The sequence below is a fragment of the Hirundo rustica genome, chromosome 5 (genome assembly GCF_015227805.2).
Source record: "Hirundo rustica isolate bHirRus1 chromosome 5, bHirRus1.pri.v3, whole genome shotgun sequence".
Lineage (NCBI taxonomy): Eukaryota > Metazoa > Chordata > Aves > Passeriformes > Hirundinidae > Hirundo > Hirundo rustica.
The window spans coordinates 67,729,336-67,742,306 of NC_053454.1; the positions used below are offsets into that span (position 1 = coordinate 67,729,336).

General features: G+C 43.7%; 1 protein-coding gene across 1 annotated transcript in view; it reads left to right on the top strand.

Annotated features, from left to right (window-relative positions):
* The first annotated feature begins 329 nt into the window (after nucleotides 1-329).
* The window catches only part of JADE1 (jade family PHD finger 1), a 111,886-nt gene continuing 99,244 nt past the window's right edge, over nucleotides 330-12,971 (top strand). Inside the window, exon 1 of the mRNA XM_058420661.1 lies at nucleotides 330-363. Coding sequence (XP_058276644.1) covers nucleotides 345-363 — 19 coding nt within the window. The 5' untranslated portion in view covers nucleotides 330-344. The remainder of the gene's footprint in view (nucleotides 364-12,971) is intronic.

Below are 12,971 nucleotides of genomic sequence, written 5' to 3' on the forward strand. Positions count from 1 at the left end.
GTGAGTAGTTTGATGAGCTAGTTGAGAAGATCTTTTTGAAGGAGTAATAGGGGAAGGATAAGGAAGATAGTTTTGAAAGAGCATACAAAATTCTGATTTTTCTCCCTCCTCCTCTTATTTGGAAAATAACTGTAGGCAACTGGTTGGAAGTCCTAGCTGAGAAGCTTGATTTAAGAGAGGATTTTCAGAATTGATTCCCTTCAGAAAAGGAAGCTAACCAAAAAACTTTTAACTGCTCTTACAGGGAAGGAGAAAGGCTGATGCCCAATTAATGTTTTTCTTCAGCCGTTGCTCATATTAGCAAGAACAAAAATCACACTTCTTCAGGGTAACGGAAAGTCAAAATGAATGCTCAACACACCTGTAAGTGTCCCGTGCCCTTTTTGCTTTCTCTCTTCTCTCCTAAAAAGTCTTCTAGGAAAAAAGACTTGATTTTGTGTAACAGTTTTATTTGTCTTTATCTTTTGGCAGAAAATGGCTTTGTTGAGGTGATGTGTGCATGTATGTGGGGTGGTGGTGTTCCCTTCTGTTTTCTCTACCACCATCCAAGTTTACTGGGAACTGTTTCTGACTTTGGCCAAGAACTTCACAGCTGCTGCTCTTCTTCCTAGTGTGTTCAAAATAAGCTGTGATGACTTTTAACATTATACAATGAAAAAAGGCCCCTAAATGCTAGAGGACATATCCCAATACTCTCTCTTACCTATCAGTCTGAATGGATTAATGTGTTTGTGCTCCTTGTTGAAATTAATCTTAAAGCCCTTAAAAAGGCACAATTAAAAATCTATTTGTTTAAATTCCTGACTTCCAAAGAAATACTTGAGTGTTTTATAAATAAAGTTTTGTTATGAAACAGCCAAACTGTCCTTGTGAGCTGTTTCTGGCATCCTTGAGAATTTAGTTCTAAATTGTGAGCTTTCTTTTCTCTAGAGCTTGAAAAAGAAACCAAAAATTATATGGGTAAGCCAACAGCACATCTAGGATGGATCCATAGAGATAAGTAGGCTCAGAGTTAATGGTCTGGAGTTCTTCTAAATAAACAGTACTCCCAAATGTGGACCACATTTAAAAAGCTCAATCTGATTTCAGTAAATCCTGGAGTGCTGTGTGTAGCAGGAAAGGTTATATTGTGCTAAGGGAGTAGAATTTAGAATTCTCCTGGATTTTAATGTTTTCAAAGCTACTCAGTTGCCTTCATTAGTGCTTTCCTTTTCCAATTGCTTCTGCAGCAGCAGGAACATGCCAGAGACTCTCTTGTTCTTGCTGGTGCAAGTTGTAACCTGATTCTGTCCTTACTCACTAAGGTGCTTTATTGCTGCAGTTCATGTATTTTAATAAAAATCCCTTATAGTAAGCAATAAACTATTTAAGCTTCTGACTTATTTTCTTGTCAGTCCCTTCCTGGGCACAGGGAGGAGTTTGAGGAAGAAGGGCTTAAGTGTACCTGCAGTCATGCAGCAGCATATAAAATGCTGCCAGCTGCAACAGATGTGCCTTACACCTGCTAAGCCCCTTGCTAGCAAGCTGGCCTGGCACCCTCTGGTTGTGTAGCAGGCAGGAATACAGTTTGATGACTAACTCTCTAAACTCTAATTTTGGGTTTAGACAATCTCAGTTTTTATGGATTATGTTTATTAAGTGAATGTCCTGATTAAACTGAGCATCCTGTCATCTTTGCAGAGCAGAAGTCTCTGGTATCCAGACTTGTGACATGAAAGACAAAAACCATTATCAGTGTAAATGCTTCACATGTTCCACATTTGGAAACTCTGTGGATTCTATATGTACTCCTTCATACATCTGTACATATATGTCCAACTTTCTTTTCCCAAAAGAGTAAGGGGAGAATTGTTCTGCTCTATAACATTAATTTCTTGTTAGGCTTCAGAGTGTTTGAAAATTAGTGGTAAAAGTCAAATAGGAAACACCACATAAAACTGTAGAAGTGTCATCAGTAAATCACTTACTTGCTAGGACAGAGGAAAATGGATGAGATTAAATATGGATAGATCTGAGACAATGCCATGGAAAGGTGGAGGGAAGCACTTGCATATGAAACGATCAGACTGAATATCTTTGGATCATCTCATTTTTGAAGAAAACATCTGTCATACAGTTTCACACTTATGACATTTTCTTCTATCTTTCAAACTGTTTTTAATTCCTCACTGTGAAAGGGAAGTTTATTATTAGATGGAGTGAATTTAATTAATGCTTGTCTTCATGAGAGCAGCCTGAGGTGTACTGTAAAAACAGAGCAGCCTCATCTGATTCAGCAGACCTACCATGTGACCAGCTGCCAGAAGCTGGACTAGGAAGTCAAAGGGAAAGACCTGTAATCAATTTAGAAAAGCATATAGCTGGACAGGAAGTGAAGTATTTAATTTTCAATTCCTGCATGGTGATTTGAAGGACACAGAGATGACTCATGTGAAGGGAATTGATTTCTTCCCCTCCCCCCCCCCCCTTTTCTAAACCTAAGTGAGCTGAGTTTAAAACTGTTGAAGGATTTTCTGTGAGATGTTCACGCAGCTCTGGTGGTGACAGTATCTTGGCTTCAGTTCTGAATTTTGTTCTAAATTTAGGATTTCTCTTTGCCTCTCTCTTGGAAATGTAGTTGTTCCCTTCCCTGCTTGGTATCAATAACAGTCTGCCTCCCTTTTGGCATTACTTCTGGACTCAATAGTTGCACAGTGTGTGAATCTCTTTACATCTTCTGTGACTATCACTATGTTGTGGACATAAATTATTTTTGCTTTCACAGAAGCAATTTACAATAGATGAATCCTTGTTGACACTTCTGGGCAGGCAGAGTAAAGTTGTATCACAACAGTCTCAGCTCTGAATCAAAGAAATGTTGTCCTTACCACCTCCTACCACATTTCAGAAATTGTTTTGTTTGAGTTATACATGTGTGCTGTATTTTCTTGGCCAAAAGTAAACAAAAATCAAGTGGAAACTTCTCAGGAGGTCATGTCCAAAGGACAGATTCTTATTATTTTTTTATTTCTCTATTGTTGGGTCTCTTATTAACATGTTGCTACAGATTTATATGTAGCTGCATCAGCACCACCAGCTTTCCTGTTGTGTGAAATGGCTTGTCTGCCTTCAAAAATTATGAAGAGGCAGCAGGCAGAAAGACAACAGATCAGCCAGAGTGTCTCCAGATGTTTTTAATCTGATCCTGTTATTTATACAGTGTCATAGGTATGCATGTTGTTTTATAGAGACATAAAACCATGAGAGTTTCCTGTCCTGAGGGGCTTACAACATGCAAGATTGTAAATAAAATCCTGCAAGATTTCTGGTCGTCCTGTTTGGTGCCCACTGTGTGTATAGCTTATAGCAAGTGCAAAATGGAATATCTCTGCTTCTCACTGGCTGCATGTGTAAGGGCAAGAAACACATGAGAGAACTTCTAATGGATCTTTAGGGCCTCTAATAGAGAATTCCAGTGTATGAAACAAGAGTTTGGGTTTGCTTTTCTCCAGTTTGTTGCTGTGGAGGAGCTCAAAAACATGCCCAGTGTTTGTTTCAGCTGTGTGCATGTCTTCATGTGGAGCACTGCAGGGTGAATTTGAGAACTGTGGAGAGGAGAGACAGCTGAATAATTTCCTTACTAATGAAATGAGATGACCATTTCATAAGCCTATTCATAAGTGAGTTTTTAAGGTCAAAAAGTGTCTTGGTTTGAAACATAGGTATCTGCTAGGGAGAGGCAGGCCTCTCTAGGAATGGGGAATTCCAATTCTTCCCTCCGTGTTATTACCATTTGGAAGATTAAAAAAAACTTTTCAGTCAGAGCTATGGGGAAAGGAATAACAGTCCTTTACTAGTAAATATAACAGGACAGACAAACAACAACAGCAATTATAATAATAATAAAACAGAACAAAGAACCCAGAGGGTCTTTGTCTCACAAGTCCCGGGCAGTCTGATCTCTCGGGACCCTGAGAGCACCAAACCGAAACGGTGGAAACTCCGGGGCTGATGACTGGAAACGGTGGGTGTTCCCAGCAGGCGGGGGGGGTGTCCTGGCAGGCGAAGTGAGCAGTGCTGGAGAAGCCACGGCGGCTGGACCCGGGCTGACCCAAAATCCAGCAGGGCAGGTGAAAAAAAAACCTCCGAATTCCAGGGCGCTCCAACAGATGATAGAATTCACAGGACCGAACCCCACTGTTAACCGTGGAATCCACGCAGCCAGCCGTCGCTCGACCGTCCTCCCCGGAAAAACCAAGAGCCGAAAAAGAACCCCCACCCTCAGCTCCCCGGGAGCCTTTTTCCTCCCCCTAAACTGAGTGATCCACACCTTTTGTCCGGGTTAAGCACCCTTTAACTATCAGTATTTAGTCTCCTAGCAACTTATGGGGGGGGGGGTGGGGGGCGGGGGGCAGAATTCCACAGGAAAACTTAACCCCCAACAAAAAGTTATAAACCAATTACATACTTTTTACTAGCATTTTACAGCTAGTGGTCTGGTAGAATTCATACCTTTAGAATATGTCTGATGGAGATTTGTGCACTTTGCGCCTCAGTCTTCCTTCTTTGTGCCATGAAATGTTGACTGCAAAATTTGACTGCGTAATTTATTCTTCCTCTAATGTAAGTTCGGTGATAGGAGTGCAACCTGAGAAGCGATTTTATGGCCTCTACTACATGATAAAGAAAATCTTGGCTCCTGATAAATAAGAGTAAGTTTTCTAGACCTGGATTCTGACCCTAGGATGGTGCAGTATTGACCTCATTACCTTGTTTCAGGCACAATACCCATTTTTCCTCACTACCTGGGAGTGATTTTTATTCTTCAGAATGTCTCCATGTGATATAGACCTTGCATTTTTTTCAGTTATTTTTTGATTTGTAAAGGTCATAAAAATAATTGCCTGATATCTTTGATGTAATAAATGTGCTAAAGTTAATTCGTGTTATCAAATTATAAAAGGTAAATGTTGAACTGTATAAAATATGAATGTTAAAGATGTGCTCAAATGAACATAAGTAAGGGTAAAATGTAGAAACCAAAATTAGAAAATTTCCTAGCTTGGGAAGTACAGGAGGGACACGAGGAAAGTATGATTGGAATTACCAGGGAGGGGGCCTTGAAACTATTGCTGCCGGGAATCCCTGAAAAGAAACAAAAAACCACGGAAGAAGAAGATACAAGTCCGGAGACCAAGATAATCACTTCAGATGGATATCTCTACTCGTCTCCGCCGAAATTAACATATACACGACACACCCGGGCTCGGCCATCAGCTGCATTGTTCCACCCTACCGGTCTATTCAGACTTCCGATACCAGGACTTGAATAATTAATGAAGACGCCTCGGAGAGGATAACGTCAGAATTTCGGACTTCACTCCGCGATCTTGTGTATAAAAAGGGGTGGCCGGAGACCAGAAATTGTGAACTGGGGGGGATACCAGGCTGGCAGAGCTTGTTATCCGTGTTCACCCGGCACCGATCCCGGGCTCGGCGCTGTCCTTTTAAATTGTGGCTTTCCGAGACTGATATTTTGTCTCATAATAAAATTCTAAATTTTGATACTTTAAATTTGGTCGATTTTATTTATAACAATTCTGGTGACCCCGATGTGATTGGAGTGATACCGGGACCCCCGAGGGACCCCCGTCTCTGACCAGGAGGCGCCCTGCTGAATTCAGCGGCCTGGCGGAGCTGGGGTAGCCGGGTGGAACCGATCAACCACACGACGAACAAAAACAGCAAAAGCCACATTTAAAAAGGAGATAGGCGAGGTCAGAGCTCTCGGGGAACTCGGGGAGGTTTTTCTTTGGAAGCAGAACCTCCGGAGCCGCGGCGAAGAAATCTACTCATAAAAATCTACGTGCACGAAGAATCCACGCAGGAAAAGGATCGTAAGTATTGCGTGGTTGAGTGGGGAGTGACCGAGCGTGTGAGTGAGACGTGATTTTATCACGAAGCGAGTGGGACCCCAAAATCGCAGTTCCATTGTCCCGCGAGGGACGTGGTTGGTTGCAGGGGAAGCGAAAGTTTCGGGGGTAGAACGCACCTCACACGTTAAGCCCTGAAAACTCGGGGAGTTTTCGGAAAGGGGGGGTCGGTCACAGGAAGGCTGAAAGGGAAGGTTACGTCCTTACAAGAGTTCCGGGGACTGGTAAACCTTTCAGCCTTGGACCAGGGACGGTCCGGGGAGGAAGTAAGGAAAAGAGAGAGCTCGCACACACCAGAGAAAACCCGGGGGGGGAGCGATCACCCACAAAGGGCAAGTATCTGGTAAACCCACACCATGGGACAGACAAAAAGCAAAGCTAGCAAAGGAATCTTAGGAAGACAAAGCGGGGAACCGGTAAAGGAATCCCCGAAATCCCAGTTGAGAGCCCGCTGGGATGGATGTTAGAACATTGGGAAGAATGCCCCATAAGGGAAAGAAAATCCAAGAAACGGATGGTGCATTATTGCATAGAAGTATGGGGTGGGGTAGAAATACGGGATCACGTAATTTGGCCCGTGTTTGGAACATTTGAAGAATGGATATGTAAGGCACTGGTACGTTATGTCGGAGAAAAGGGAACTACGGAAGAACGGGAATATGCTGGGGTCTGGGGTAGAATTGATGCAAAATTATTACCCATAAGGATAAAGGACCCTGCCGATGTTTCCGGGGATAAGTGGGAGCCCTTAGACAACTTACCTCCACCTTACATTGTACCCTCACCCCCTCCCCTCCCAGAGCAAAACGATCCACAAAACCCGGGGAGATTGGGACCCCCTCTGGGACGAAGGGTCCCTATACCCCCGTCTCTTCCCTCTGCCCCTCCGTTGGAGTCACAGACAGTGGCCCCGGTCCCACCGGTCGGGCTCCCTCCTCCGCTAGAACCTGTACAAGCCACTCAGCCACTGGGAGGGAGGACACAAAGTACAAACACCCCTGCACCAACACGGGATGACCTGTTGCCTGATTTAGATCTGGCGGCTTTCTTTAATTCTCCTGCAAACACACAGCAGGGTTGGGCAGAAGCAAAACACTCACCTCCCGCTAGGAGGACTAGGAGACAGCTAAAGAGGATGAATGAGACAGAGAGTGAAGGGGAGGGTGAAAAAGCAAATCTTTTCCCCTTAAGGGAAATTCCCACTGCTCCAGGAATTATCGGGTACGTAAATGTCCCGATTAATACCAGTGATGTAAGAGCCTTTAAGAAGGAGATGGGAAAGCTTATGGATGACCCTTTAGGGGTCTCCGAAAGGCTAGACGAGTTTTTGGGAACTAGCATCTATTCGTATGAAGATCTCACAGCTATTCTCAGGTCCTTGTTCAATACGGAGGAAAGAGAAATGATCAGACAAGCGGGGATACGGGAATGGGAACGGAGGAACCCTCAGAGCACTCCTGGAGATCAGAAATGGCCAAGCCAAGATCCCCGATGGAATGCTCAAACCGAGGAGGGTAGGAGAAGTATGATTGATATGAGGAACATCATCATACAGGGAATTAGAGAGGCCGTACCCCGGGGACAAAATCTGAGCAAGGTCTTTGGGGAATGTCAAGGGAAAGATGAGACTCCCACTGAATGGTTAGAAAGATTGAGAAAAAGCCTCCAGATATACTCTGGGACCGACCCTGATTCTCCCCTGGGGGAGGTATTATTGAAAACCCAGTTTGTAGCAAAATCATGGGAGGACATCAGGAAAAAGCTGGAAAAGATTGAGGGGTGGCAGGAGAAGGGATTGCAGGAGTTACTGCGGGAAGCCCAAAAAGTTTATATGAGAAGGGATGAGGAAAAACAGAAAATACAGGCTAGGGTGTTAGTGGCTGCTGTAAGGGAAGCCCAGAAACAGGAACGCCCACAAGCTTCGGAGAAACCCTTAAGGAAAGCACCTCCGAAGGGAGCCACGCGCCCACAAAAGGGGACTTCAGGAAAATGGGTGGAAGGAATGGAATGTTTCTATTGTAAAAAGAAGGGACATATGAAAAGGGATTGTCCGAAGAAGATAAGGGATGAGAAGATGTTTCGGGAGGACTAGGGAAGTCAGGGGCTCTATCTTTTGGGGTCCATAACATCAGGAGAGCCCTTGATAACATTAAAAATAGGACCCCAAGGAACAAAAATGGATTTTTTGGTAGATTCAGGGGCTGAGAAAAGTACATTCAAACAGTTGCCCCCCAGGATGCCAAATAAGCAAAGATTCTATGGTGGTTATAGGAGCTAAAGGGGAAGCCGTTTAAGGTACCCCTAGTTAAAATGTGGAAATAGAATTGGAGAATAAAATTTGTTTGGGAGATATGTTGTTAGTAGAAGAGGCTGATTACAACCTGCTGGGTAGGGATTTGATGGTTGCACTGGGGATCAACCTCATCGTAAGGAATTCACAGATTATGGTTAGCATATACAAACTAACCTGTGAAGATGAGGACAAAATTAATCCCAAGGTATGGCATACAGGGAAGGAAGCCGGGAAAATGGCTATGGAACCTATATCAATTGAGATTCAGAAGCCTGAGGATCCCATAAGGATCAGGCAGTACCCAATCCCTTTAGAAGGGAGGCGGGGGACTGAAACCTATAATAGAGGATTTGATCAAAAAGGGCATATTGGAGCCGTGTATGTTCCAGACACAATACCCCAATACTGGCTTGTTAAAAAGGGAGATGGGAATTATAGGTTAGTGCAAGATTTAAGAGCCATAAATGAAAGGACAAGAACTCGGTTCCCTGTGGTGGCTAACCCCTACACCCTTTCTGGAATAGGATCTCCCCGAAGGATACTTGGTACAGTGTATAGACTTAAAAGATGCATTTTGACCTGCCCTTTAGCTGAAGCAGCAGGGATTTTTTTTGCATTTCAATGGGAGGATCCAGACACTAACAGGAAACAACAGTTAAGGTGGGCCTCACTTCCCCAAGGATTCGTGGACTCCCCAAATTTATTTGGACAAGCGTTAGAACAGTTGCTAAGTCAGTTCTCCCCTAGGAAAGGGACCAAGATCTTACAATATGTAGATGATCTATTGGTGGCTGGTGAAACAGAGGAAGGTGTAAGAGAATGCACTATTGATTATTAAACTTTTAGGGGAAAAGGGATTGAAGGTAGCAAAACAAAAGTTACAGTTCAACAGAATCTGGGGTGAAATACTTAGGGCATGGTTAGTAAAAGGGAAAAAAGAAAGGGATCCTGCAAGGATAGCTGGGATTGTAGAACTGCCCCCCCCTAAAACCAAAAGAACAGTTACGTCAGCTATGGGGCTGTTAGGTTATTGTAGACAGTGGATAGAAGGATTAAGGGAAAAAGCTAAATTTTTGTATGAAAATTAACTGCAGAAAAAGATAAAATGACAGAACAGATGATAAGGAATTAGAGCAATTAAAGGGTGATTGGTAACTGCCCCAGTATTAAACCTCCCTGATATAAATAAGAAGTTCCAATTATTTGTAAATGTAGGAAACCACACAACACATGGGGTGTTGACACAAGAATGGGCTGGGGATAGGAAGCCTGTAGGTTACCTTTCCAAACTATTGGACCCTGTAAGCAGGGGGTGGCCTACATGTTTACAGGCAATAGTAGCGGTTGCCTTATTGGTAGAAGAAGCCAAAAAGATTACTTTCGGGGCTCCCATCACAGTTTATACTCCACATAACGTAAGAACAATTTTGCAACAAAAAGCTGAGAAATGGCTCACGGATGCAAGACTGTTGAAGTATGAGGCCATTCTCCTTCATGCTCCAGAATTAGAATTAAGAACAACACAAGCAAGTAATCCTGCTGGGTTCCTGTTTGGGGAAGCTTCATCTGAGCCTATACACAATTGTATAGACCTAGTAGAATTACAAACAAAGGTTAGAGAAGATCTGGAGGACGAGGAGCTCGAAGAAGGGGAAAAATGGTTCGTAGATGGGTCAGCCAGGGTTATAGAAGGGAAAAGAAAATCAGGATATGCAATTATAGATGGAAAAACTGGGGAAGTGATAAAATCAGGCCCCTTGGGCACTTCGTGATCAGCTCAGGCATGTGAATTGTATGCTGTATTGCAAGCTCTCAAAGGACTTAAAGGAAAAATAGGGACTATCTTTACTGACTCGAAGTATGCTTTTGGGGTAGTGCATACCTTTGGGAAAATCTGGGAGGAAAGAGGACTAGTGAACACTAGGGGAAAAGGTTTAATACATGAGGATTTAATAAGGCAAATTCTCAAGGCAGTAAGGGAACCAAAAGCTATTGCAGTGGTATATGTGAAGAGTCACCAGGCTGGACTGCAGTTTAGAATACGTGGGAATAATCTGGCTGATCAGGAAGCCAGGAAAGCAGCTCTCCTAACCCTGGACACCCCGGAAAGCAGGACAGAAAATCTTAGAGAAGTTTCTCCTCATCCCACAGAAAAAGAGATTGAGGATTTCAAGAAAATAGGGGGAAGTTTAATAAATGGGAAATGGAAATTGACTGACGGTCGGGAATTGATTCCAAAGGCTTATGCCAGGATCATATTAAAAAGATTACATCCACAAACTCATTGGGGAACTCAAGCTTTAGCAGAACAATTTCTAAAATTCTTTGGATGCAAAGGTATTTTTGAGTTAGCAAAGCAGGAGGTTCAGAGTTGCTTAGTATGCCAGAAAATGAATAAGTCAAAGGTCAAGCACAATGCATTAGGGGGACACCCTTTAGCATATCGCCCCTTTGGGAGAATACAAGTGGATTTCACAGAGTTACCAAAAATAGGTAGATATAGATATCTGCTAGTGATAGTAGACCAATTAACACATTGGGTGGAGGCATTCCCTAGCCCTAGGGCTACAGCTCAAACAGTAGCACGGAGATTATTAGAGGAAGTAATTCCCAGATATGGAATCCCTGATTCCATAGATTCAGATCAGGGAACCCATTTTACATCTAAGGTCATAAAAAGCCTGGCAGAAGCTCTGGGAATCAGATGGGAATATCATACACCTTGGCATCCTCAGAGCTCAGGTCAAGTAGAGAGAATGAATCAAACTCTGAAGGCACAGTTGTCAAAACTTATGCTGGAAACTAAGATGACATGGATCAAATGCCTTCCTCTAGCCCTCCTAAATATCAGGACGCAACCTCATTCAGGTTCGGGATTATCTCCATTCGAGATGCTGTACGGAATGCCCTATGAGCATGGAATGCCAGTTGGACATCCCCGGGTAGAGGATTGTCAGATCCAGTCTTATATTGTTGTGATTAACAAAAATTTACAGGAACTCCGGAAGCGTGGACTGGTAGCACAGAGCACCCCGCTGGGGTTTGCTATCCACAAGATCCAGCCGGGTGATCGAGTGTTGATCAGAGCGTGGAAAGAAGCACCGCTGTCATCGCATTGGGAGGGACCTTTCCTCGTCCTCCTCACAACAGATACTGCCGTGAGAACAGCAGAGAAAGGCTGGACCCCATTGCTCCCGAGTGAAAAAGGTGGGGAACAACACAGCAGCTCTCCGCAATGGAAAATCACCTCAGCGCCTGGAGATTTAAAGCTAAGAATTCACCAAGACACCCAATGGACCAGCACTTATCGGATAAGTTGCACTCAGGCAGGATGTCCCTGCTATCCTTTTGTTCATTTTAAGTGCGGTATTGTGAACAAGTTTGGGTAACTCAATTGTGTCCGGGGAGCTAGCACTTGGAATTTGTGTGTACCTTGTTACGAGGAGGAAGTCAGGCTTACCAATCTATTCCTATACGTTGCCACAGAATCGGGATTGTTCGAATTGGATTCTCCTGAGTGGTTCCACTATTTCACCAAAGGGATAAGGGGAGGATTAAATAAAAGGGCGGATCCACTCGTAATTGAGTGCAGGAGAACGTTGAAAGTACCCTGTAGAGCAGATCAAATAAAGAGAACGAGGTGGGAGCAGTACAAGAGGCGATACGCTCAGAGAAGCACCGGCAGGGACCCGGAAGAATATCCCTGCTGCCAAGAAGATGGATTACCCCGCCGCTGGTGGCAACCCAACGGGCGAAGGGTGGAGCAGAGGGATAGGTCTATGGGTAACCCTGGTGATCCTGAGTCGAGCCATGTACCCCACGAATGGCCTCCACGAACCCCAAGAGGGGATGGGGATGGAAACTAGTCTCCCCACGATCCCTTCAAACCTTACCCAGAACGGAGTTTTGGAATCCAGGGTACGAGTAGACTGGCTTACACTAAAAAGGGGGGAGAATCGCAAATGGAATGAAGGGGTTAAATTGAACAAATCCAATCACCCGATGGCAATGGCTAGGAAAAGAAGGGAGGTAAGCAGTCTTCCTTTGATCACAACATGCAAAGAATGTAACAAAACTGTCTGGATTGGAGGGAAAAGAGAGAGTACTTTTGTGGGATATCTACAAGTTAACCCTTTATGTTATGATAAGAGGAAACTGAAAATGTGTGCCTTGAACGGGAAAACATATTGGGTGGGACAAAATGAGAAATTACAAACAGCTGCTTTAGCTAATGGACCTATATTACTCGATATGTTGGGGGAGAACAATGAAAGGGTTTGTTTAAGAATGGACAAAGTTTTTTGTTTTTCTAAGGATGAGGAAGGGTTAGACCCTGAGAACAAGATACAAAAGGTAGCCCTAGAATTTAAATGACAAGAATTGGCAGCTAGGAAAAAGAGAATGGAGCAGGAGAGAATGAGGACACTAAGTGAACAATATGAACAATTGGAAAAACAATCTAATGATTGGAGTCTGGCTACTTCCAGCAAAAACCTTTTCCTGGATTTGGTACAAGAGATTGCTACCGAATTAGGGCTGACTAATTGTTGGATCTGCGGAGGATTAAAATCCGCAGAAAGATGGCCCTGGAAAGGTGAGAGTTTAACTCCTGAACAGTTGCTAAAATGGGATAACAAAATCTTAAACACTTTAACCCGACCAGGAGGGTGGACACTGGATGAACGAGTAATAGGGACAATCTGTATTAGTAGAGAAGGGAATGTTTACAGTGATGTAGTGGGATACACTCCTTGTCTATCCACTCT